Source organism: Acomys minous, assembly GCF_964271855.1.
Source record: "Acomys minous genome assembly, chromosome: 14".
Lineage (NCBI taxonomy): Eukaryota > Metazoa > Chordata > Mammalia > Rodentia > Muridae > Acomys > Acomys minous.
In genome coordinates, this window is record NC_140496.1 from 27,821,381 (window position 1) to 27,847,597 (window position 26,217).

General features: G+C 36.0%; 1 protein-coding gene across 5 annotated transcripts in view; it reads left to right on the plus strand.

The window, feature by feature from the left end:
• CDH8 (cadherin 8) overlaps positions 1 to 26,217 on the plus strand; it is a 386,819-nt gene that overhangs the window by 136,033 nt on the left and 224,569 nt on the right. For all 5 annotated transcript variants that reach the window (XM_084757456.1, XM_084757455.1, XM_084757457.1 and 2 more), the window contains exon 3: positions 4,188 to 4,482. In XM_084757456.1, the coding sequence (XP_084613582.1) occupies positions 4,188 to 4,482 (295 nt within the window). The remainder of the gene's footprint in view (positions 1 to 4,187; positions 4,483 to 26,217) is intronic.

A 26,217-nucleotide genomic window follows, 5' to 3' on the forward strand; every position in this document is an offset into this window, starting at 1 on the left:
GAATCTCACACAGAAAAGGAAATAAAACAGAGCTGACTTTTCAGCCACCGCCTGTTGAGCATCATGATGTCCAGTGAAGCACAGGTTCCATTTCTGTGGTACCACTCTAGAAATCCCTGCTGAGTCCTTAGTACCAGCTGATTATGGCCCCTAGTCCAGAGCCAGTAGAGCACTTGCCTCCCTCTAAAATGTCACAGTTCAGCCCTCCGCAGTCCACATTTCCTGTCACATTCATACCTCCCAAGCTCCTACTAGAACAACTCAATAAGATCAGCACACTTAGTGGCCTTACACAGAGTGTTCCACAGTCTTCTGGAAACAACATGGACAAGATCATCACAGTAACATCTACTCCCCTGGTCCCAACATCTAGTTTCAAGTTTTGTTCCTGTGACAGATACCATGACCAAAACCAAGGTTTAGAGGAGGATGGGACCTATTTGGCTTAAACTTCCAGATTATAGACCACTGTGGAGGGATATCAGGGTAGGGACTCAATGAGTCTTGAAGCAGAAACCTTGTAGTCATGCTGCTTGCTGGCTTGTGGTCAGGCCAATCTGGTAAGGTCAACCCCTCACTGAGAGTTCTTCTCAGGGGTATCTATGCTCACTAGACCATAGTGCATATAATATTTTCTTTAGTATTTCAAAGAATGTAATGAGTACAAGTTACTTTTTTTTTTTTACACATATAAATATTTGTGTGGAGCTGGAGAGTAGACTTAGCCATTAGAGGCTAGGCTCACAACCAAAAGATAAATATTTGTGTGCCTGCATATGTGTGCCTGTGTGTCCTTCATCTGTGTCCTACTGGTCACGTGTGTAAGTCACAGGAGATACTTCCTACCACCATGCGGTTTTCTCAGGTTGAATTCAAGTTCCCAGGCTTTATGGCAAGTGTCTTTACCTGCCTGAGCCATTCCACTGGCCCAAGTTATTGGCATTTGTGTTGCAAACAGACTTATGCCAGGATTATTGAATAGTTGTACAACTTATATAATAAAGACGGCTCCAGCTATTTCATATTTAATATGGCCACTTTTATCTTTAAACACTTTTTAGATTGATACACTATCTCAGGTTCTAAAAACAGTTATGCAGATTAGTCCTTATGTCCCTAGAATAACCGAAGATCAATGAAATATGTTAATCTCCACAGAACAAATAGTGCAAAAGACTTGATCTTACTACAGTGTTTATTCTTAGAAAAAGAAAAAAAGACAAACTATGCACTTTACCTCCCTTTTTTCTTATTCTTAAATATAAATGATTATAAAACCTGACATCATAATACAATTTGTTAATCAGATGCTATTGGTATTGGGATGAAGACAGTGCTCAAATAATTAGTACCATAAATAACAATAAAGTTCAATTTGTATGGTTTATTTGTTAATTTAAAAAATGTGGACAAGATTAACACAATGAGTATTTCTCCTTGTTTCCAGAATGGCTTCTTTTTGAATGTAAGCCTGTATGAATGATATATTATTCAAATGCTCTTTTTTTAATAAAAATGCTAATGGAAATGTTAAAATGCACATAAATTAAAATGATCATAAATTAGGATTAATATCACATTAATGAATTATAATCTCATATTCATTAAGATAAAATGGCGTTTCAATATTTGTTCTTGTTCATAAATTTAATACAATAAATGAAAGGGATACACTTTGAGATTCAATAAATATTTGATGTAATCTTATGCTTCAACTTTTAAAAAATATTCAAAGGTAAAGCGTAAGATCTCAGTGCATTTCGGCTCTTTGTTGCTATTTTATGTCTTTTTCGTAATCTTTTCTTTTCATTTATTGAAGCGCTAAATACAATTCAAATTTGAGAAGAAAGCGATAGAGGCTGTTCAGATAAAAGGAATCCCAGGAGAACACAATGCCTTTTGAATTTGGAGGAGTTTCTTTCCACAACATGCCTCCTGTTTAAGGGAACAAATACTTTGTATGTCTAAGTTCAAAAAAGTTAGGATTCTACTGGCAGATAATAAGGAAGTTAAACAAAAATATATGTATTTAGGCATTATTTTGCAGCATTAGTTACTTAATTTACAAACTAAGATTAGAAAATAATGTGCATTCATTTAGATTCATTTATTTTTATTTTTTGTGTATTACTGTTTGCATCTGTGTATATATGTGAACATCCTACACCCGTGGTACCCTTGGAGGTGAAAAGTGGGCATCAGATTCCCTGGAAATGGAGTTAGAGATTCTTGTGATCCGCCATGTGGATGCTCTGAGTTGAACCTTGGTCCTCTACAAAACAGTTCTTAATTGCCGAGCCATCTCCATAGTCCGGAAATAATAGGCATTTTAAAAATACATTCGTTATGTTTTAAAGCAGGAATCTACATATGGCAATCTACATAGTTTTCATGGGGGAAGCTACATATCAGAACATTCCTAATCCCTCTTGTGAAGAAACTATAAGTATGTTTTTCTTTAATTTAATCTTCCCTGAGACAATACATACATCCTGACTGCAGCCTCCCTCCTTCCTTTACCGCCAGCCTCCCCTCCCCCTCCCATCTCCCCCAGATCCACTCTTCCTCCATTTCCCTTCAGAAAACAGTAGGCCTCCCAAGGATATCAACTGAATTGCATAACAAGATGCAATATGACTAGGTACAGACCATCATATCAAGGCTGGGGGATGCAACATAGTAGGAGTAAACAGGTCTGTAATTTTGCTTTCCTCACACCTGCCTATGTCTGTAAAGCCAAGGCCTTGCTTCATATAGAAGCACTGCAAGCTTTGTTCAGTCAGTGCTCGTTGATGTAATCTGAATTCTTGCGGAACAGTTGACGTTTTCCATGAAGTTCCATTGTTTTGTTTGAGAATGTGATACTATATTCTATCATTATTAATATTTCTATGATGTAAGAATGATTTCCCAGACTGTAAATATTCTTGAAAATCAAAGAAAGAAATGAGAGATCCTAACTATATAATTTCCTTGTCTCCTTCTTCAGTTGGTCCACCACTCCTGGTGTCTCTGGTTCTCTCCTCCCACTGATGGTCGATTTGCAATACAATAGCCCGGCTGGAGTCTCCAGACCTTTTTCTTAATTCAGGACTCAGGATGGCTCCTCTCAGTCCATTACAGTGTTTATCTCAGTGGGGTATCTGTGGTGTCTCAAAGAGCCCCCCTAGACTGCTTTCACCAGGGACCAAGTAACGTTTCTTCTAGGGGCAAAGCTCGCCAAGATTGCTTTCACCTTGGGCTAAGTCACATTCCTTCCACAGTCTTCTTTTTTTATTATTAATTCATTCATATTACATCTCAGTAGTTATCCCATCCTTTTATCCTCCCATTCCTCCCTCCTTCCCATTTTCCACCTACTCCCCTCCCCTATGATTGTGACTGAGGAGGAACCTCCTCCCTCTGTATATGCTCATAGGGCATCAAGTCTGCAATCTTTTTTTTTAATGGTTTATTTTTTTATTATGCATACAGTGTTCTGGCTGTATGACACACCAGAAGAGGGCACCAGACCTCATTATAGACGGTTGTGAGCCACCATGTGGTTGCTGAGAATTGAACTCAGGACCTTTGGAAGAGCAGCCAGTGCTCTTAACCTCTGAGCCATCTCTCCAGTCCCCTGGTTTTAACATTGTACCCTAAATAACTCACTTTAAGATAAAATTTAAGGAGATGTTTACATTAAAACTAACTATGGTTATTGTCTTGTTATTTTTCATAAAAAAGCAGTAGTAATAACACTGAATGTATGGGTGTGTGTGTGTGTGTGTGTGTGTGTGTGTCTGAGAGAGAGAGAGAGAGAGAGAGAGAGAGAGAGAGAGAGAGAGAGAGAGAGAGAGAGAGAGAGAGAGAAATTGTGTATGTATACCAAAACGTCAAAACATATTTTGTGCTTGGGCTTGGTTGACTATCTCATCATTTTGGATCCATTAGAGTTTAAGGAAATTTGAGCACTTTATAAAAGCCAGTGTAGATGAAGTTCATTATGTTTTATGGTAACGTGCTATGCCTGAAACTCTATATACTCTTTGCTTATTTGTATATACTATTTACTGTGTTTGCTACTTGTTTAGCAGAGACTGAGGAAGTAGTGTAAAAACAACCAATCTGATACAAAAACAAGGGTCAGTTAAATAATTCAGAAGTTAGCTATCTTCATAACTAACTGCAGCCACTTTTCATTTCAGTTACACACAGACCTGGACCCTGGAAGCAAAAAAATCAAGTATATCCTATCAGGTGATGGAGCTGGGACAATCTTTCAAATAAATGATATAACTGGAGATATCCACGCTATAAAAAGACTCGACCGAGAGGAAAAGGCTGAGTATACCTTAACGGCTCAGGCAGTGGACTGGGAGACAAACAAACCTCTTGAGCCTCCTTCTGAATTTATTATTAAAGTTCAAGACATCAACGACAATGCACCCGAGTTTCTCAATGGACCTTATCACGCCACTGTTCCCGAGATGTCCATTTTGGGTATGTATGCTTCAATTTCATTGACTTGTTAAGGGTCATCTTTCAAATAGCTGCAGGCATCAGAGATGGTATGTTGCCGAATGAAATATATTTATTTCCTTCTTATCTCTCATTTGCATTTCCAAATCCCCTTTCTTGGCGTAAGTTCCACAGCTCAATAGCTTTAGTCCCATAGTGATAAAAACTGACAGAGGAGAGGTTTTATTAAAATATCGCGCCTTACGCCGCGGTATTCAATGGGCTAAATTTGTATTCCTGTCATAAACAAGTATGGTTACTGAGACAGATTTGTCAAGATTTGTTCCAACATGCCAAGCTAATCCTACTGATATTTGGTTCATGTTTAATTATTTGTTTGTGTTTATTCACATGCAGATGAGTGCAAAGAAGCATTTAGGGCTAGAGTCAGTCAGACACTGGCTTGAGTGAGTGGCAGAGTCTATGGTGGATTATACGGTTTCTTTTACCAATGAGTTCCTCTTTTCATGGCCAATTTACCTTAACTGCATGGTTTCTACAAGGCATTGCTACCAGCAGTCACTTAGTCCTACCTTGTCTGAATCACTGATGCACTTATTACATACAAAACAAAGCAATATGCTTTCCAGGACACGAGCGTGTGATGCCTCCTCCTGTACGTCTGATTGTCTATTCTTTAACTCAAACTTTCATAGAGCATCTCCAAAATATCAATCTTCCTCTTCTCTGACAGGTCAGGGGGAAGGACACAAAATTCCAAGTGCAGCATCACAAAAGTCATTTTTACCCATGCAAAATGGAACTTAGTCCGTTTCGAATTGTACGAGAGGAAATGGTAACCGCAACGCCAGATAAACTAGACACACATAAAAGTGACAAGCATGAAAAAAAAATATATGTGAATATATTTTATACACACACACACACACACATATATGAAAAAGAAACAAACCAAAGAATAAGTGACAATGGAATTCATCATTTAAAACCCCTAAAATTTGGCATTAAACTTTCAGCCAGAGAAATGCCTTATCACGAATCCTGCTTCCAGATTCTATATCTCAGGAACATGGCATAGATATGAACATCTTGAAGAAAGTTATATCTGGAAAGTGTCAACATAAAGATGGTGAGCTTCGAAGATGTATGTGATGCTCACTGTCAGTTATATCACAATATTCGTTACCTAGCCCACGTGATCTTGTCACTGTAGTTGCTTTAGTTGTTCAGTCTGATCAGTTTCATCTTCCCCCTTCAACATTTGGTCACCTACTCTTATTTGGTCACTTATTCCTATGGTTTTGTTCCTTGGGTATTTTTTTTATTTTTTCTTTTCCATACCTGTTTCTATTCCCTTTTCTCCCTCTCTTTATCTTTATCCATCTCCTCTTTATCATCCCTTTTCTCCTCATTTTTCTCCACTTTCTCTTTCTCACCTTATTCTTGTCTCCCTTCCTTTCTTTTCTTTTCACTTCCATCATGCTGAGAATTGCTCATTGGTCAGCCCGGGTCTTCAGCCACTTGCTCTGTATGACTAGCATAAAACCCCACACACTGCTTTACTTGCCTGCTTAAGCCTACAAGCTCACATGTTTCTGTATGTTTTCACCTGGAAGCCCCAAAGAAACCAAAGACAATATTAAACATCCACGTTAGTTATCATGGCTTTTCTTTATATTTTTTTTCTGATTCATATTTCTACCACTTTCTGAGTCGCAATGCACACTGAAACCTCGTACAAAACCTGAAAGCTATTGGTCAATCTTTCCTTCTCTTTCAAAGTTTGCAGCTCCTCATTCCTTTATAGCCATGGCTGACTATAAAATTGTCTAATTTCTTTTATTAACTGTGTGAGCATTTTGTACCATATGTCTGATAATAGTCACCGTCCTTCCCCCTCCCCACACCCCAAATTCACCTCTTCCATTACCAACTAACCTTGCATTTTTTGTCTTTGTTGTGTTTTTTTCTTTCCCTCGTCAAGACCAAAGTGTGCTGTTCAAATAGTCCTGGATCTATGGTCTTTTACTTGAACGTTGTTGACTTATGCAGGGATATACATTTAAAGAAAACCAACCCTCCCTCCCCCGGCAGTCAAGAAATACCAATATGTCCTCATGTAGGGGTCATGCTTTGTCCCTCTCGCCCTCCTCATGCTGCGATTTGATGGAATTTAGCCTTGCACAGGTACTGTGCACTGTGCCACGACTGCGAGTTCATCCACGCTACTCTGCTGTGTCCAGAAAGCGCTACGTCTTTGTCACAATCAACCCCTGCTGACTTTTAAACTATTTCTGATCCCTCTTCTGCAATGATCCTAAGCCCTCATAGGAGTCATATGGTACATATTCTCCACTCAGTACTGGACACTCTATATTGCAATTTTAATCGATACTCTCACTTTACTCTTATACCGAGCCCTTCCAGAGCAGACCCCAGTGCGTGCCAATGGACTGACACAGCAGCCTGCCTAATGGTACACTTGAATATTCAAACCTTGTTAAGCAATATCTGCTTTTACAATAGGAAGGAATCTTCCATATATTCCACAGTTTTTTTTTTTAAAGTTTTTGTACGTATTTTATTGGAATTTATTTACATTACATCTTGATTGTTATCCCGTCGCTCTTATCTTCCTCTTCCCACACTCCCTCCCTTTCCATTCTATTCCCCTCCCTTAGCCCTCTGACAGATGGGGTCCTCCTCCCCTCCACCACCTTCTGACCACAGGCTATCAGGTCTCATCGGGATAGCCTGCATCCCCCTTCCTCTGTGGTCCCACAGGGGCTCTCTGCTAAGGTGTAGTGATCAAATCATGGGCACCAGAGTTCATGTGATTTTTTTTTTTTTTTTTTTTTTTTTTTAGGTTGAATAAAACGGTGCAAGCTCTTAGCCAGGGAGTTTTCGATGGCTTTATTTTCATTTGATCTCCTGTTCCCTACCAGCCTATAATAAAACTTGGGTAGAAACACCTATTTCAGCAGCAAATCAGAACTGATTTCAGTTCGTCATATCTTACCCATATATTTCTCCCACCAAGATTCCATTTTATCTACTTCCTGTGAGAGGAATTCTATTTTTATTTATTTTTTCTGCTCATCAAATCTGAATGGCTGCTCTGTAGATGACCGAAATGACACATTTTTTAGGAGAGACTTTTATGAATCCCTAGCTGTAATGCTCCTCTCCTCCATCAGCTCCACAGTAAAAATGAAGTGCGCAAACAAGCAGGAGCATCTCCCTCTTTGCGCAGCTTTTAAATTCTGAAGTACAAGCAGGAAGTAAGCAATGCTATGAGATTTTTCCTTTTCTTTTACATCTTGTTTAGTCTACTCCTTTAGGCCACGGAGCTTACCCAATTTGTCTTTTTATTTAGAGTTTAGTAAGACAGTTTCTAAAAATAAGATTACCAGCCAGCACCTTATGTCAACAGAGAGATGCTTACTTACAAATAAAAGGTGAACCCTGAAACTGAGATGGTTCCATGCTACTTTCTTTCCCATAAGGCTAAAGGTATATCTGATGACTATAATTGTATCAGAGGATGCCTTTTCTGTGCATGTAAGTCACTTGCCTGATACATATGCTGGAAAAGAAAAGTCCATATAGGTACACAAATGTCAAAGTTATTTTCATCTATAAAATGTTTATTCATTACAGAGTGTCATATGTATGTGTATCTCTGTGTATGTATGTGTGCACACATTCTTTAGGGTTTTTTTTTGGCTGAAGGGAGAAATTTAAGAGCATACATATCTCATATATATATATGTATATATATATATATATATGGATATATATGAGGATATATATATATCCTTACTGTCTGAATACACATACATGATTAAATCCTTAATATGTAGGATGTATTCCAAAATCCACATGGTGCATATTTGAGGTCCAATTTCACTCTTTATTCAGGGACTGATTGTGAAATTTGATAGGTAAATATGGCCTATTTTTCATAGCTATGATGATCGATTAATGTCCCCATGCTTAAATACAAGCTTAAATGAAGAGAATGGGTGTATTATCGTTGTGTGTTTTGATGTTGATAAATTATTTTATTAATGCATTCCTCACCTTACTTTTGTACTGTCCTATATGTACTGACTTTAAGCAGTGGATGTCTGTTGTGGGTTTTTTGTTTGTTTGTTTTTGTTTTTGTTTTGTTTTGTTTTGTTTTGTTTTTTTGATGCTGGCCTCTCTGGTTAATGTAAGCAGAGGCAGCTATGCTATTTTATTGTCAAGTGTAACCTAGTCCCTTCATGTCTCCTGAAGGTGAGTATCAGGATGAAGGTCAGCTACTATCCTCTTTCTCTCCCAACTACCATGGTCCTCTCTCATAGTATTTCCTCCTTTACTTCTTTTCTTCTTTCGGTTTCTTCCGTTGCTACTGCAAAACTGCCAACACTGCACCTGTATGCCCTAAGGAATGCCAGGGAGAACCGAGGGATTTCATTGTTCAGAAAGTGAAAAATGAAATTCTAATTGAGAAATTTACCAATATTAAACTGAAATAAATGTGATGTTTGAGCATTGCCTGTCAGTTGACAGGCTGTCAAGACAAAACACACATGTATTTTTGCCTAAATAGCAGCCAAATTAATTTAGAGATAGCTTTCCTGGAAGCTGGAGACATGTTTTTTTTTTTAATATTCTACAGAGAATCTCAGAATTGATGATAATTTGCTTCTATAGCAAAGTTGTTTATAGACATACGTGTCTGTTTTATTTTAACAGTAAAATCAGAAGTTACTTTTTAACTTAAGATTTGCCTACTTTTATAACTTCAAAAAGTCAGTATAAAGCTTAGTGTAATTGTGTAACAGTAAATGTTAGTCTAAGTCTGGATTGAGGTGCAATAAACTATTTACTTTATAAACTGTTTTTTAATTTAGTAAGTTCTAAATCTTGCTTCCAGTTGTGAGAGTGACAAAACTCCCATCTTAGGGCCATTTTATCTGCCTAGTGTGCACAGGAAACACTAGCTAGAAGTATGGCTGTAGAATTTCAATTATCAAAGTGTTAACTGTGTGGCCTAAAATAGAACTGATGTGCAATAAAAAAATTTTTTAAAAAAAGCTATTGTGATTTTCTTGTAACAGTATCATTCAATAAATTGTTGAACGCATAGTGAATACCATGGTCAATGAAAACTTGTTCACTGACAATTATTCTGTGCACTTACATGTTAGAAGGAACTTATTTTGTTTAAAACCACATGGTAGCCAACGTGTGCTAAAGGGCTATGACAGTAGGTAGAATTTGGGCAATAATTTGTTTCGTTATTGTCCATGTTGAATACTTAACAGTGTCCTTAACCTTCCTAAGACTATACCATTTAATACAGGTCCTCACACTTAGATTATCGCAACTGTAAAACATAAAATTGTTTCCCTTGCTACTTCATAACTACAATTTTGCTGGTGTTATGTTCATAATGTAAATATCTAATATCCAGGATATTTTATATGCAAGCCCTGTGAAATGGTCATTTGAACCCCCCGCAGAAGGTCAAGACCCACAGGGCAAGAATCACTGATTAACACTCACTTTCTGTTCCATTTTCATATAGCCAAGTACTACTCTAACAGTGAAAAATATGCATTGAAAAGTTACACCAGAACATTGTGTGTTAAATGTTTCTAATTTCTGCAATACTGCTGTGATTTTAGCCCAAAGATGATAAATTTCACTAGTTTTTATTAGTTTTAATCAGAAAACAGGAAAATAATTGCTAATGTAAAGCCAAGTATTAAAGTAAAAAGCTTGTATTGAAGTTTAAACATCTGGCGCTACCTCCCATGGGTTTACCCATCATGCTCCACTGATCTCCGATAATATCTCTAGAGAATTTTGTTTATATGAGAGCAAAGATTATGCTGCATATTTACCATAGTTAATGTTCTTCTAAGGTGAGAGAGCTTTTGAGGTCAGCATGCTTTGCAAATTAAATTGAAGATGTGACAGAAAAGTTGCAAAAAAAAAAAGTTTGGGTGAGATATTACAGTTACCAAGATAGAAATGTAAATACTTTAAAAATGTAAGACTAATACATCACACAGGAATTCAAATATCAGTAAACATAAGACTCCTGTTGTGAATGGCAGGGGCTAAAGTACTGCTAATGTATTAGATACAAAAACAAAAGAAAATAGCTTGAGTGCACTCTGTTTCTGCTGGAGGTGAGGACAGGAGAAGAATTCGCTTCCATCAAAAAAAATGTTCATTGAAATCTTAGGAAAAGTTTGGAAAATGGTTGATGAAACATGTCTTTCTAAAAATTTGTATCCCACGTATTTCCATGGTCTTCCCATGTAAGAGGTAGGGAAAAATGAGTACACTATATGAAATCGAAGAGCGGCTAAGTTTAAAGAAAAAGAAAATGTTAAAACTACGAAGTTATTCAGATTATTTTCTTCTTTAAAAAAATGTTTCTTTGTGTTTATCCAGTTATTTGTCTTGTCTCAGGATTAACACTATAGATCTTTATATAAAAAAAAATCCAAATGCTTAAGACTCACGTCGTCTTTTAAAGGGACACTCATAAAAACACATACATTTATTTGTGATTGTTGTTATATTTAATTTTAAGCAACTGGATTAAGTTTTATGGTCAAGGGGCTAAGTATCATCCAAACATCTTTGCTGAATCACCAGATAACAAGGTTCTGGTGTCTTGTCTCCCCATTCTCTGAGTAAAAACCTCATCATATAGATGTCATTGTATAGTAGCACAACCCCACCTTCAAGTTCAAGGATGGAATATTAGCATCCTATTCCTGTTTGATGCAGGGGCCTCTCTCAGAGTGCCCCAACTGTTCAACTCATGACCTGCTATAGTAAAGAGGAACCTCTTTCAGACTAAACATGGATAAGACCTCATTATTCTATAAGTTTAATGCAGTATTCTTTTCCCTTCAATGGTCTTTGTACTTCAGAACTACAGAAAACATTTCATAGCAATTCTGAAACTTTGTCAGCTATTTCCTTGGTTGAATTCAGAATGTGCCTTTTGACAATACTCTCCAAGATAAGGCTACCATGACTCGTGTGAGGTGCTCTATTTAGTCTATTATTGGTGACAATGACTTTGATCACTCTGCTGAGTATGTACATGCTGTGTGTCTCACATGAAAATCTATTCTTCTTTGTCTATGTTCTTGATACTTTGAGCCTTCATAAATATCTTATTTCTCATCAAACTATGAACACTAAATTTTAACATCAGTAAATTTCAAGGCTGAATTCATTTTTAGCATGAGAAATGCAACAAGACATTTTCTCAGTTCTGCCATTCTATGACACCTTACGGAAGAAAGAACATTCTTTCTTCCAGTTTACTTCCTCCAGCTAGTTTGGAGATTTAGATTTGTGTTTTGTGTAATAAGTCATTACAACTATATAAAGTACTTACTGAGATACACAGATTTTATTCAGCAAGAATATGGTATAATCCAGAAGCTGATCTTCATTATTCTTCTGGCAGTTTTTTAATGTTATTGACCAAGAACATTTTTTTTGAGAATCACTGTGGTTTTAGTTCAGTCATATATTTAAACATTGATTCAAAGAAATTCAATGTCAAAATTAATCAAATGCCAACATCCACATCATAGTGTTATTAATTGTTGTTAGGGAGTCTTTGTTCCCAAAACTTCCTAAACAATGAGGATCTGAAGCATTCATTTTATATGCTTGCACAGTCACAGGACACAGACACAGACACACACATACACACACACACACACACACACACACACACACACACACACACACTTTTCTCATCTATCTGTACAGGGTTGAATTGTATTCCTAAAAATCTCCTGTGTACTTGCCCACTCAGAAGTTTACAGAGTGAATTTATTTGGGAAGAAGTTAATAATTAGATAAGTTCAGTCCATACTCTATTTGGTTGCATAGAACAACAACTATCTATATCCTTATATAAAAAGCTATGCAAAAGTGCATGTGTACTAAGGGACAGCCACATACAGGGAGAGGCAGAAACATGAGTTGTATTATCAGAAGCTAAGAAGTCACTAGAAAGGACATAGTGGGTCCTGCCAGAGCAACATGGGTCCAAGAACACTATGATTTCAGATTCTGGAACTAGGTAAAACTGTATAAAATATTCTGGTTTTTAAAAAGAAATCTAATTTAGGCTAATTTGAAATGGGAGCTCTTGAGATCTAATACAAACTATGCCCATTGGACAACGTAAGTTTATCTTTCATTTCAACCTCAAAGGAACACAAGAGTTCCTTTTCTTGTTTTCAGTATCCTCAGCCGTAACAAACCCACATCCTTTGAAAATCATGAGGGTGTTTCTAGTCATATCATTCCTAACTAATTAGACATAGTACTTCCTTTTTCTATTTTTACCACCCAATTTCCACTGTGTATCACCTCTGGAAGTCCTCCTTTACCTCCCTATCTTCAAAGGATGTAATACAGACTTGTGTGCTGCCAGCCAAATACAATATGTCTATATTGACTCATTGAGTCAGAAGATAGGAATGGAATCAAGAAGAATGTGACAGTACCTGTATTTGTTTTACCGTTTATATTATAATATATAATATATATACACACACATATATATCTTTGAAACCTGTCTTAAAAGTATGATTACTAGAAGATACAATCTCACACCAAACAACCTGATCCTCTGTTGCCTTTTGATCTTGAAAGAAAGAAAGAAAGAAAGAAAGAAAGAAAGAAAGAAAGAAAGAAAGAAATTAAGTAAGGAAGAAAGGAAGAAAGAAATTAAGTAAGGAAGGAAGAAAGATAGGTCATACTATCTTTTATACACAAAAAAGTACTGAGTACAAAAATAGGTTCAATGCAAAAAGTTTAATGTATTTGAAAACTTCTGAATTTAAGTAAGGCTTATATTGTTTATTTTTGTCTTTAAATGTTAACATAGTTTTATAATTTCATTTTATATATTCTTATTGAGACTCCGACATTTATATGATCATAGAATTAATTGCTTTAAAAATAATCTGCAATAGTACAGCAACTTTACTCAACAAACGCCTTAGAAAAACACATCTCATGAGAATACATTCTGTTTCTATGCAAGGCCACATGTTAGACTAGCATGCAGCTAAATAGAGAACTTTGCCATTCCTAAGTAGTGAATTGCAAATTATACTGACAGCAGCTTGCATGGATTAGATTGTTATTCTTTCATTGATCAGGACATATTGTAGCCCCAAATAAAGAATATGCCCAAGTTAACAATCAGAAATACTAATTTTCAAATTCTATTTTTACAAAAAAAAAAAACAACATTACATGTCACATACATTTAAACAATCAAAGGATGCTCTGTCCTGACTTGACACATTTTTTTTACATTCCTGAGTTTGTAGCTTACTCTTGTGATCTCCTTCTCTCTCTCTGAGCAATATTTTTAAAGAACTTGGCAGCATTGTTTTCTAAAGGAAAGATGTAAAGTGAGAAAGGGGAAAACAGATCTTGATGGATCTGATTATACTTTTTTTTGCCAGCTTTGATTCAAAGGGATGAACAAAATTGAAATTCTTTAGGAAAACATGGGCAGAAAATCACGAGGATTGAAATCAACAGTTTCAAAAGATATCCAGCTGGTGTACCTGATGTGAATGCCAATAACAGCTGTAGTTCCAAAACCTTAGGACAGGGTGAAAATTCCATCTTTATTTTGCATAAATGCGCTAAATCTTCATTAAAAATGTCAAGACAATATAATACCTGTACACACACACACACACACACACACACACACACACCTCAAAAGACAGAAGCAGAGGAGGGAAGGAAACAGGGAGTGAGGAGTGAATGAGGAAGGGAAATAGAGAGGGAGGGTTGGATGGAGGGAGGAGTTAAATAGCAAACAAACAAATAGCAACATGCCTATGTATATCTGTAAACCTATCTGCATGTACACATAAAGTATAATTTTAAAATATGCAATAGGAAGTAAACCTTTCATTGATTCTTTTCTGTTTTAGAACCCTTCCCCACAGTGGTCCAGGGTTTAGAATTTAAACAGAATAGCATATATGACATGCATGGCATTTCAATTAAAACACACTAGTCTTTAAAGAGGAATTACGTTATTTCTACATGGTGGATGAAACCAAGCTTGGTGAAAAACGAAGAGACTATAAACATGGTTTATATCTGTAAGCTTTTAATAGAGGTATCTTGAGTCATCATTCTTTGCTCTAACAGACTTTCTAAATTACCTCAATTATGTTACAAGTTAAAAAAAAACCCAACAACAATACTGTATAGGACAAACATATAATTCATCCTTCCTGCCAGCTCTCAGAGGTTCCTTACTAATTTTTAAGTCTTACATTGATAAACTACTGTGCTCAGTCTCTTCAGATTTTAAAGTCTATGGTCCAAACCTCATCTCATAATATGTAATCAAACAAAATGCCATTAGAGGATTTTTATTCTGCATTTCATAGAAAATTTGCTTTCAGTCATTTTGTGAACAGTTCTATTTCTAGTCATGTACCAACAGCTTTACATCCACTCTTGTTTCAAGGTGAATTTCTAAGGAAAGTGAAATGATTTTAATAGTTTTTTCCTTTCATAATTATTCTTGCAAATATTTAGTAGATGAATTGGTAGTAACTGCTCCAGAAATTTTCATAGGAATGATATAATAACAAAAAAACATGACGGTATCTCATTTGATTTCTTAAGTGTTAATACTTGCAAATAAGAACATATTATATAAGACATAATTATGAAAATATATAGATGTCCCAAAATTAAATCTATACAAGCAGAATTTCAATCCCTGTCCATAATTCTGAGGTGAACCCTGAGTGTTCCTTAGAAATGATTTGTTGTTTTCACTTGATTTAGAAAAGTCTTTCCCATATTCACACAGTCCTACTGTAATTTGACTTAGTCTTTCAGATGATTAATTAAAGAAATGACTCAGTATTAACTATATCCATGTGAAGAGGCAGCACTGATGATATCTGTACCTGAGCCCTAAAATCAGATCAGTCTCTCCAGTATAGCAAGTAAAGCCTAGTTTCTAAGTGCATGCACAGTAGTGGCTAATGGCTATAATTCTCCGTTTTCCTTTTAATTTCTTCCTCTTTTGGCCCTCTGATTGCTTGTTAGAATGATTGTAAACTGGGTTTATCTTAATGTTGACTCTGAAAAATATATATTTGAATCAGTGAGACACTTGTTCTTAAAATATTATCTGTCAAGGTTGTGGCCCAATTTACAATCCCTGGAGAAAATTTCTATTGCCAAATCTTCATCCAGGTCCACTCTGTGCCTTCTAAGCAACAGGAGACACCTGCTGGACTCTTGTTGGTGCTTGAAATACTGAAACTAGCAAACCTGTATTTACCAGAGAATCAAAATATTTCTGAAAAAATTTACCACCTGGAGAGGTGGTGACAACCCAGCTGTGATTCTACTCAAACAGTCCTATGAATCTGATTGTCTTGTGGAGCTCTTTTATTTTTAATTAAAATTAATCTTTATTTATGTCATGTGTGCACATATGTGATTTTATGGTGCATGTGTGCAGAAGAAGGCATCAGATCCCTTAAGAGTGGGTGCTGGGAGTTGAGCTCTGGTCCTCTGAATGACAAGAGTTCTCTTAATCACTGCCTCAACTCCTTAAACCTGTGATAAACTCTTTGTCCTTAGATAGAAATTAGTATCACAAGATACAACATTTGTATTGATTCTACAGACAAATGGTATTCAGGTTGCTTGTGTGTCTGAAAGAGCTATGAATTGGTATTAAAACACACAGTTTGTTTTGTCTTTGTGTTTTTTTGTTGTTGTTGGGTTTTTTTTTTCAGGATTCTTTTTATTTCTTCCACAGGGGTTCTAAAAATCCATGAATTAACCAATAATGTGCTTAATATTATAACATGTGAAGATTTTCTTCATCTTAAGGGACACATATGGAGGAGCATTATCAGTTTTAATTTGTATAGATATTCCCATAATTCCCATTATTTCCAATAAATAAGTAATTACAGAGAAAGAGAGGGGGAGAGAGAGAGAGAGAGAGAGAGAGAGAGAGAGAGAGAGAGAGAGAGAGAGAGAGAGAGAGAGAGAATTTGGAGGACAGCTCCAAGAGTCAGCATTTCCCCAAATTTGTCTCGGAGGAAAATGAGTCTGCTGCATGTCAGGGCAGGTCTAAAGCATATATATGTGAATTTCTGAAATGTTGACCGAAGATGAGTATCGAGTACAATTGTCGATATATTTTTTTAAACATACTCTATCAGGAACATTGCCTCTCACAGTAATGGTGGTTTCCTAGAGTTCCTAAGAATATAAGCAAACACTATTTCTTTATATTTGACACCTAAATTTTCTAAAGAAAAAAAAATAGGTACAAATGTTTTTATTCTTTGACTGATTAGCATTCATATTTTATAGTTTTGAGGCATAATTTTATTGTCCTATCTCTCAGAATCTTCATGTAGGGAAGATAGCATTATTGATTTATATGACAGGATGCAACATGCATAGATAAACATGCAGGTGAATAGATAAGAATAGTAAAGAAGATATTCATGCTGTTAAATGGATGAAAAGTAAATATATTTGTGTAGACCCACGGAGAAAGTGATTTAAAATAAGCTATATGTCTTCTTACTATGGAATTAGTTATCCTGACAAAAGACAAAATATAGTTACTATACGAGGCTGTGAGTGAGTGCCTATGGATTCTGGGTAATGTATGTACTCAGATGCCTTTCTCGTTCTACCAGAGTAGAGTTTCATCTCTTGTGCCTGGACTCAGCTCCTCAGCCAGCAGAATCACACTTGTGCCATTACTAGAGAGGATTTTTACTCAGTTTCATTTTGTTAGGAGCACAACAAGAGGAGTCTTTATATCCATGGCAGACACTTCGGATTTCATCATTGTGTACCCACTGGGATTCTTCACAGATAATAAGTGTAGGCTGAGTTCAGAACAGACAGTGAGGTCACTGCAGGAGATCAACAAATAAAGGTACAGGCTTTGAAGGTAGAAAAGATGGCTCAGTAGTGAAGGGAGCACTTGCCGCACTTGGAAAGAAGCATGACTTGTCTCCCAACACCCACAGGGTGGCTCACAGCCATTTGTAAATCCAGTATACACACATATACAATAAAAAAAAAAACTTTTAAAAACCCTAAGAGCTTTTGTCATAAGAATTGAAATGTTTATGTTATTACTTCTGAAATCAAAAGCAATGCTGCACATTTAAGGCCAGAATAATCAATAATGACTCTAAGTTTTAATAATAATTAATACTAAATAGTGGTACCAAATTCTATCTTAACCACTATAAACTTGCAAGCTACCACAGCTTTTTTCTTAACTGAGAAAACGGAGGCAGATAACCACAGATGAGATTTCTTTTTTTACTTCCTAACTTCATCTGTCCACTATTTGCAGCTCTTGGTTTCCCACAATATCTTGTGTAAGAAATAATTTTGATGCAGACATTTTACTTAGTAATTTTCGTATAAGCTTCAATCACTACTTTATTTGGCTAGATGGTTTTTTCCTTTTTATGACTAAATAGTCCTCCATGGTGTCTCTCGGAATAGTTTTTACATTTACTTCTGAAGAACAGTCCAATTACCTCCAGATCTTCTGTGATCTTGTGATGACAAGTAAACCCATTATAAATAAATATGTCCGCCTTTTTGTTTATAAGTATATTTACAGTAAGTTTTGTGTAGACATAAATGTTCAATTCAATCTTGGGCATGAGAGTATTAGGTCTTTTGGTAAGATGACACCCACCTTTGTAAGAGGTTTCAAAATTGCCTTCCAATGTGGTTATAACTTTTTCATTTGTACCAGCATGCATAGGACTTCCTGTCCCTGTAAACATTCACCTGAAATTGATATTTTCTGTTTCAGTATTTTGATGACTATAGTCTTCTTGTAATGGTATGATATTTGTATATAACATGTTCAGTTTCTTAGTAACATCATATTGGAAGATTATTATTATTTTAATGTCAACATTTTTCTTTTTCTTTTTGGTTTATTCACTTTTCCTCTTCTCTGCGTACAATTCTCCCTCCTCCATCTCCTCATATCCCTCCCCGTACTCAGAAAGAGAAACATTCCTCATCTATCATCTGACCTCAGCCTAGCAAGGCCACTCTGCCATGGGGAAGTGATCAACAAGTGGGCCCCAGAGTCCATGTCAGAGGTAGCCCCTACTCCCCATGTTATGAGACCTGCAAGGAGACTGCCTGTCTACTACATATCAGCAGAGCGTCTAGGTCCTCACCATACATGGCCCTTGGTTGGAGCATCAGTCTTTGCAGAACGCACCAAACTCCACCCTCCCTTAGTCCAGCACAAATTTTTGAAGATGCTGTCTTTTTTCCATTTTATGGTTTTAGATTATTTTTCCAAAAATCAAGAGTCCATGGATGTGTGGGTTTATTTCTTGGTCTTCAATAAGATTCAATTGATCTGCCTTTCTGTTTCTATGCCAGTACTATGGAATTTTTATTACTGTGGCTCTATAGTACAGCTTGACATAAAGGATGGCGATACCTCCAGAAGATCTTATATTGTACAGGATTGTCATAGTTATTCAGGGTTTTTGGCTTTTACAAATGAAGTTGAGAATTGTTTTTTTAAGGTCTGTAAAGAATTGTGTTTTTATTTTGGTGGGAATTGTATTGAGTCAGTAAATTACTTTGGGTAAGATAGCCATTTTTAGTATGTTAATCCTACCATTCTCCAAGAGCATGGGAGATCTTCCATCTTCTGATATCTACTTCAATTTCTTTCTTCAGAGATTTGAAGTTTTTTCCATACAAGTCTTTCACTTGCTTGGTTAGAGTTACACCAAGATACTTTACTTGTGTGTGTGTGTGTGTGTGTGTGTGTGTGTGTGTGTGTGTGTGTGTGTGTCTATTGTGAAGGATGTTGTTTCCCTAATTTTCTCCTTACTCTGTCTCTTGTATAAAGGAGGGCTACTGATTTTTTAAATTTGATTTTGTATACAGCCACTCTGCTGAAGGTGTTTATGAGCTGTAGAAGTTCCTTGGTAGAAATTTGGAGGTCACTTATATATACCATCATATCATCTGCGATTAGTGATATTTTAGGCTCTTTCTTTCCTTTTGTTTCCCTTTGATCTCCTTTCATTTTCTTATTGCTCTACGAAGGACTTCAAATACTACATAGAAGAGATACAGAGAGTAGACAGCCTTGTCGTTGTCCTTGATTTCAGTAGAATTGATTTGCTACTCGCCATTTTGCTTGATGTTGGCAGTAGGTTTGCTGTATAAAAGCTCCCACCATCTTTTTTTCTTTTTTTCCTCAATGACTGTTGTTATGCTGTGTGTGTGTGTGTGTGTGTGTGTGTGTGTGTGTGTGTGTGTGTGTGTGTGTGTTTCCTTTCTTTTGTTTTTGTGGATGTGGGGTTATTTATTTTCCGTATCTTTCTGGCTATAGGTAGCCTCATTGGGTTGGAGCTTTCCTTCTAGCATTTTCTGTAGGGGTGGCTTTGTGGCTAGGTAATGTTTAAACTTGATTTTGTTGAGGGATATCTTGTTTTCTCCTTCTATAGTGATTGAACGTTTTGCATAGTATAGTAGTCTGGGTTGGCACCTGTGGTCTCTTAATGTCTGCATGACATCCATCTGGGACCTTCTGGCTTTCATAGTCTCTGTTTAAAAGTCAGGTGTAATTCTGATATGTGACTTGTCTTTTTTACTTTTGCAGTTTGTAATACTCTTTCTTTGTTCTGTACATTTAGTGTTTTGATTATTGTGTGGCAGGAGGAGTTTCTTTTTTGTCCCAATCTGTTTGTAGTTCTGTAGGCTTCTTTCATGTTGATGGACATTTCTTTCTTTAGGTTGCGAAAGTTTTCTTTTATGATTTTATTGAAAAGATTTTCTGTGCTGTGTAACTTGGATCCTTCTACTTCTTCTATTCCTATTATTCTCAGATTTGGTCTTTTTATAGTGTTCCAGATTTCTTGGATGTTTTATGTCAGGAACATTTTAGTTTTAACATTTTCTTTGACCGATGTATCAATAACTTCAACATATCTTCTACATTTGAGATTCTCTCTTCCATTTCTTGAATTTTGTTGGTGTTGCTTCTCTTTGGATTTCCTGTTCTCTTCCCAGGTTTTCCAACTCCAGGATTGCCTTAGATTGTGTTTTGTTGTTGTTGTTGTTGTTGGTTCTGACTCCTATTTTAGGTCTTGAATAGTTTTATTCATTTCTTTCTCCTGTTTCATTGTATTTTTCTATAAATCTTTACAAGAGTTACTCAATTCCTTCATCTGTGTGTGTTTTCTTGTTTTTCTTTGAGAGAATTATTTTCTTCCTTCCCTCAGATTTAAAATATTTTTCTTGCATTTCAGGTGCATTGGTCTAAAATGGGCCAGACCACAGAAAAGTGTATGGAGACAGATAGGAACCTAAAACTGTTCAGGTGTCCCAAAGGCCACTTTTGCTGTTTCCCTGGCTTTGTCCCAGATGAGCCAGGCTGGTGAGGAATGGGTGGAGAGAGATCCAATCCCAAAGCTGCTAAAGTGTCCCACAGGCCTTCTTGGATGTTAGCTAGTGTGAGTTGTGACCCATACCCAAGTCACCACTGGTTTGTTCTTTTTGTCTCAGCCTTGAAGATAATTTTATTGAAAGTAGTCTTTAATTTTTATATACTATATATTATGATCATGGTTTCCTGTCTTTATCTCCTCCTCATCTCTTTGCCATTCAATTTCTACTCAAAAAGTTGCATTTTAATAAGCATTCCGAAAGGGAGAAAACATTCCTAGCTATACAAACAAACAAAAAACTCTAAAAAGTAAAAAAAGGAAAATCCCAATCAATTGAAGGGTCGATAAAATTAACAGGGTTTTTGTTTTGTTTTGTTTTGGTTTGTTTTGGTTTGGTTTGGTTTGGTTTGGTTGTCCTTTTTTTTTTTTAATTTACCTTTCAATTTCACATTTTTTTCTCTTTCTCTTAAGGGATGGGATAACCATTGAGATGTAACAAGAATAAATTAATAAAGGAGGGGGAAAAAAGGAAAAAAAAAAAGAAAAAAGGAAAAAAGAAAACCAAGTAGGCAAATAAAAGACAGACAACGAAGAATAAAATAAAACTAACACACTAACATATGAAAAGGAAAGGAAGGATACATGAAATGCATACTCCTCGAGACAAACACAAACACACACTCACATAAACACTCACACACATGCACACACAAAAACAAAACCCTTAAAAACACAAAATTGGAAGCCATAATATACACAAAAAATAGGGTAAAAAATGCACAAACAAGGCAATATGAGACAAAAATCTTCTAAAATACCTTTTTCTTTGTTTTTCATGTTGGTCATGAAGTGCTAGATGTGGAGCTTGCATGTGACTCTTGTTGTACACCCAGTGAGAATCCCTTGGATAAAGTAATATTTCATTTGAGAATCTTATAATTGGAGGGAGCTTCTTGGTAATGGATAGGACATCATGTCTGCTTCTAGTCTCAGCCCTGGGACCCATTCTAGTTTGAAATAATACTGGTCCTCTGCATGTTTGCTACAGTACACACAAGTTCATCAGTATGTCACCCTGCTGTGTTGGTACTCTACATTCCCTCTGGGTCTTAAAAATGTTTTGCATCCTTTTGAGGCAGGAGAACCAAGACTTTGATGCTAACATTGCCTATATAGTTAAAAAATAAAAGGAAAAGGAGAAGAAAAGAAAAAGAGGCAGTGCAGGTGGGGTGTCATTTTCACTGGGCTTTTGACAGGAATATACCTGCCCTTGGATTAGGAAAATAAGACTCAAAGTAGAAATATTCTAAGTTTTTCATGCAGACTACAATATCAGTTTCCATTCTTTTTTTTTTAATTCACAGATCTTACTAATGGAGGTAAGATAAACTGCCATGTTCTGTGCTTTATTCTTTAAGAAATTGTCATGAGAGACAAAACTAGATCATAAAGACTAAAAACAAAGGGAAACAGTAATTCCTGAATAGGTCTTTAGTGTTCTTTTTTTTTTTTTTTCACCTTGATGGAATACTCCGAGAAATGATAATGACCCAATGAATCCCTTTTCTTCCTTATCTGAAAAATAAATTAGACAGCTATTGCTTTGTAATTATTATAGTTTCAGATGCCATTAGGTGACAAGGTAAAAAAAAAAATAAGACATATCCAGTATATATTTTTTTATTGTATCAAGTTATAATGTCACAATTAAATAAAAGAAAGGGGTCATTCCCTTCATACAGAAACGTATTCTGTACAGATACTCTCCGAGAGCTTTGTTCCATTATGTGGTGCTTCTGCAAATGAGCAGAGCCCTGAAAGCATTGTGCTCCTCTCATTCCTCTGACTTGGCACAAGTGGCACTGGTAGCTTAAATTACGTAGATATTAATAAAATTGGTTGGAGCTCTTGCTCTTCTTCGTTTTTTTCTACTTTTTTTCTTTTCCTGCATTTATACCTTTAAATTCTGTATTCAGGTGTAATGTCCGTACAGCCAAATACATCAATCTTAACAGCAGAATCTAAACAGGTTTGTGAGACTGGCATCAAAATAAAAAGACAGGCTGGCACCTGTCTTGAAAAGTTTCTTCTTATGATGTGCAAGAGCATATTCTCTGTTCTTTTAATAACAGCCATGTTCTTTCTCTACTAGTGTAGATAAGTTTAGTCTGCTGTGGGCTTCAGCTAGACTCATGAATATGGATATTTTTATGACTGGGTTTTTTATTCAAATTTATTATTTCATTTCTTTATCATCTTACTAATCACCATTACCAACATTTTTTCTGTCCTTGCTTCAAACATGACTTTCTTACTTTTATATTTCCTTTGGGTAGCCATATATATATATATATATATATATAATTGTTGCTCAGTAGGAATACCCATGCCAAGACCCAGCCCTTTCTTAGCTAAAATGATGATAAGTTCATCTATTCATGCCATTGTGGTTCTCTACTGGTCTCTAATCTGATTCAAAAACACCTCACAGTTTTCCTAAAGAAAGCCACATACTAAAATTACTATTTATTTAAAAGGACAAAAAAGACTTTCTACTTCTCTGTCTTTGACTTTCTTTTTGTTATTCTTCCAAATTCTACCTCTCTGTTTTTTCTCGGATTACCATACATATATATGTATGTATATATATACATATACATATACATATATATGTATGTATATATATATACATATACATACATATATATGTATGTGTGTGTGTGTATATATATATTACATAAACATTCAGCCAACAGTGAAGCCACAGTGATAGATGTGTGATTGTAGACACAATGGTTAACAGTTTATTCTTTAGAGTCAGTAGGCCTTGTTGGAAATCCCTGCAAGCCCTCTTAGAGAGGACACTGAATCCATTTCTAGCCCCATGAGATCCACCTTCTGGATTTATTGTCTGGATTTGTATCTTGGGCGCCATTAAGTAACATGAGCCACATCATGTTAAGGAAAACATGCCTTTGTATATGATTTGCATTGAGATTCTTTTAGGAACAAACTTTATCTCCGTAGCAATATCATTTGCCAAAAAATAAATCTCAGGCTAATAATAAGTATGATATGACATATGTGTGCATTTCAAATTGTCAGCAACTTGTTATAGGCACTACTGCTGACTAATGCTGTTATCCAGGGGGCTTATGATTCCTTAATGTATAAGAGGATATTAGAGCTATCAGGAATTCTATGAATGTAAACTAGAATAGAATAGAATTGGCATGCTGTCTTCAGTATAATCAAAAGGATTAAAAGAAGAGCAAACTGGGTATAAATATGTGTATGTATAGATTTAAAGTTAATTAATATTGATTCCTTACGCATGAGAGTAGACTGCTGGCGTTATACCCTTTCAGAAAGGAATACATCCTGTGAACTGCAGGTATTTTAGCATATGCCAAGTGAAGCACATCCAATAAACGGTTTCTTATAGTTGTACCTGCCTTCCAATACCACATAGGCTGGAAGAGATGATAGCCCGCAATCTTGATGCTTACAAAAGACCTGAAGGACCATTTTTAACATGAATTATAATACTTCAGTTACACAGAAATCAAAGGAATTATCATCTGAAGAACTGTTTAAGATTTACATGATGGAATATTAATTCAAACCCCATGATCTTTTGGACTAGAATTCTGTTTAAAGTTTTTTTTTCAGGTGAATGCTCTGGATTGTGAATAGGGCACTCATGCTTTCATGGCAAACATGAGACATCTTTCCAGGCATAACCACATGTGTCCATGAGCCAAAATTAGTATGACTGAGTAGGTAGGCTCGGCGTAAAGACTGATTCAAGAAAACCAGAAATCTCTGCAGAATCATCCTTTTAGCTCTGTGCCTAAGCGGTCCAGTAAACACATGCAGTCAGCTCCACATGCAAGTGTGCAAGGAGGTAGATTAGTTTAAAGGTGTGTGGTTGTTTTCCACAGTCAACAGGAGTGTTCATGTCGCATCTGTCACATGATCAGAAGGACATTTCAACATGTCCATAGTAAAAACTTTATTCTGGTTTCAACAGTGGCAAGAAAGGATATTTTGAACCTTTAGTCTACCAGATATAGAGATAAGTATTAGGTTTTAAGAAACCACCCGTCACTTTAGTCTTGCCACTTGCTATGAATGGAAAGTTCTTGCTTTTTAACTCTAAGATTTTGCTTGATTCTGTACCTTTGTTAATAGATCCTCACTTACTACTGAGCTTTGATCACTTCAGAAGCCAAGAAGGAAGGGAATATTCAGCAATGTAGGGTTCAAGGCTATGTTTAGACACGCTTGAAGAATATGAGAATACACTTGCTACTTTTTGACTTAGTGTTGCCTAAGGTAACCAAATCTTAAAAACTTCAGCTTGGAAACCAGACTGGTTAGGCTATCACGGATCTTTAAATAATGGGGTAACCACAGGAGGAGAATTTACCTTTTAGAATCTGAATCTCTTCGACCATAAAATGGCATTCAAAGTAAAAACATTTGAATGGCTGAAATGATCATGTAGGATGTAAAAAAATTTCCATATTTGTCCAAACTCTGAGACATTATCTATGGTTGTGAAATTATCCTTCACCATTTCTTGACTAGCATGCTGCTTTGGGGTTCTGGGTGCATCAGTGTACTGCATCATCCCCCTTTGGAGTTCTCTGAGCATCAGTGTGCTGTATCACCTTTAGAAACTGTCTTTGAATTAGTCCCTTTCCCCATTCAAACAAATGACTACTATTCAACTGCCTTCATGACAGTTAAAGTTCTTATTCTTAATTTATCTTAGCACATCTTCCATTTAATTATTATTATTTATAATTTCTTTTTCCAAAAATGCATTTATCATTCTTGTATTTTTTCCTAGGTACAAGACTCCATCCCAAATTTCTATGGGACACCACAGTTGAGAATTTGACACCTTTATATACATTAATGACCAAGTGTTTCTTCTGTTTTTACAACATTATCACGAACCTTATGGATAGTATTAATACACATTTATTATTCCGTAGTTTGTATGAGTCATCAGCCCAGTCAGAAGGTCTGTTGCTTTTCCAGTGAGGTGATTTTATAAAGCTAAAACCAAGATTTCATTCATGGTGATGCTTCATCTGAGACTTACTGGCACGAAATCCAGGCACAATGGGTCTTGGTTGTTGTCAACACTCAGGGCCTTCTTATTTGCTGAACTGAAGGTTTTATTATTTATTAATGTATTTATTTATTT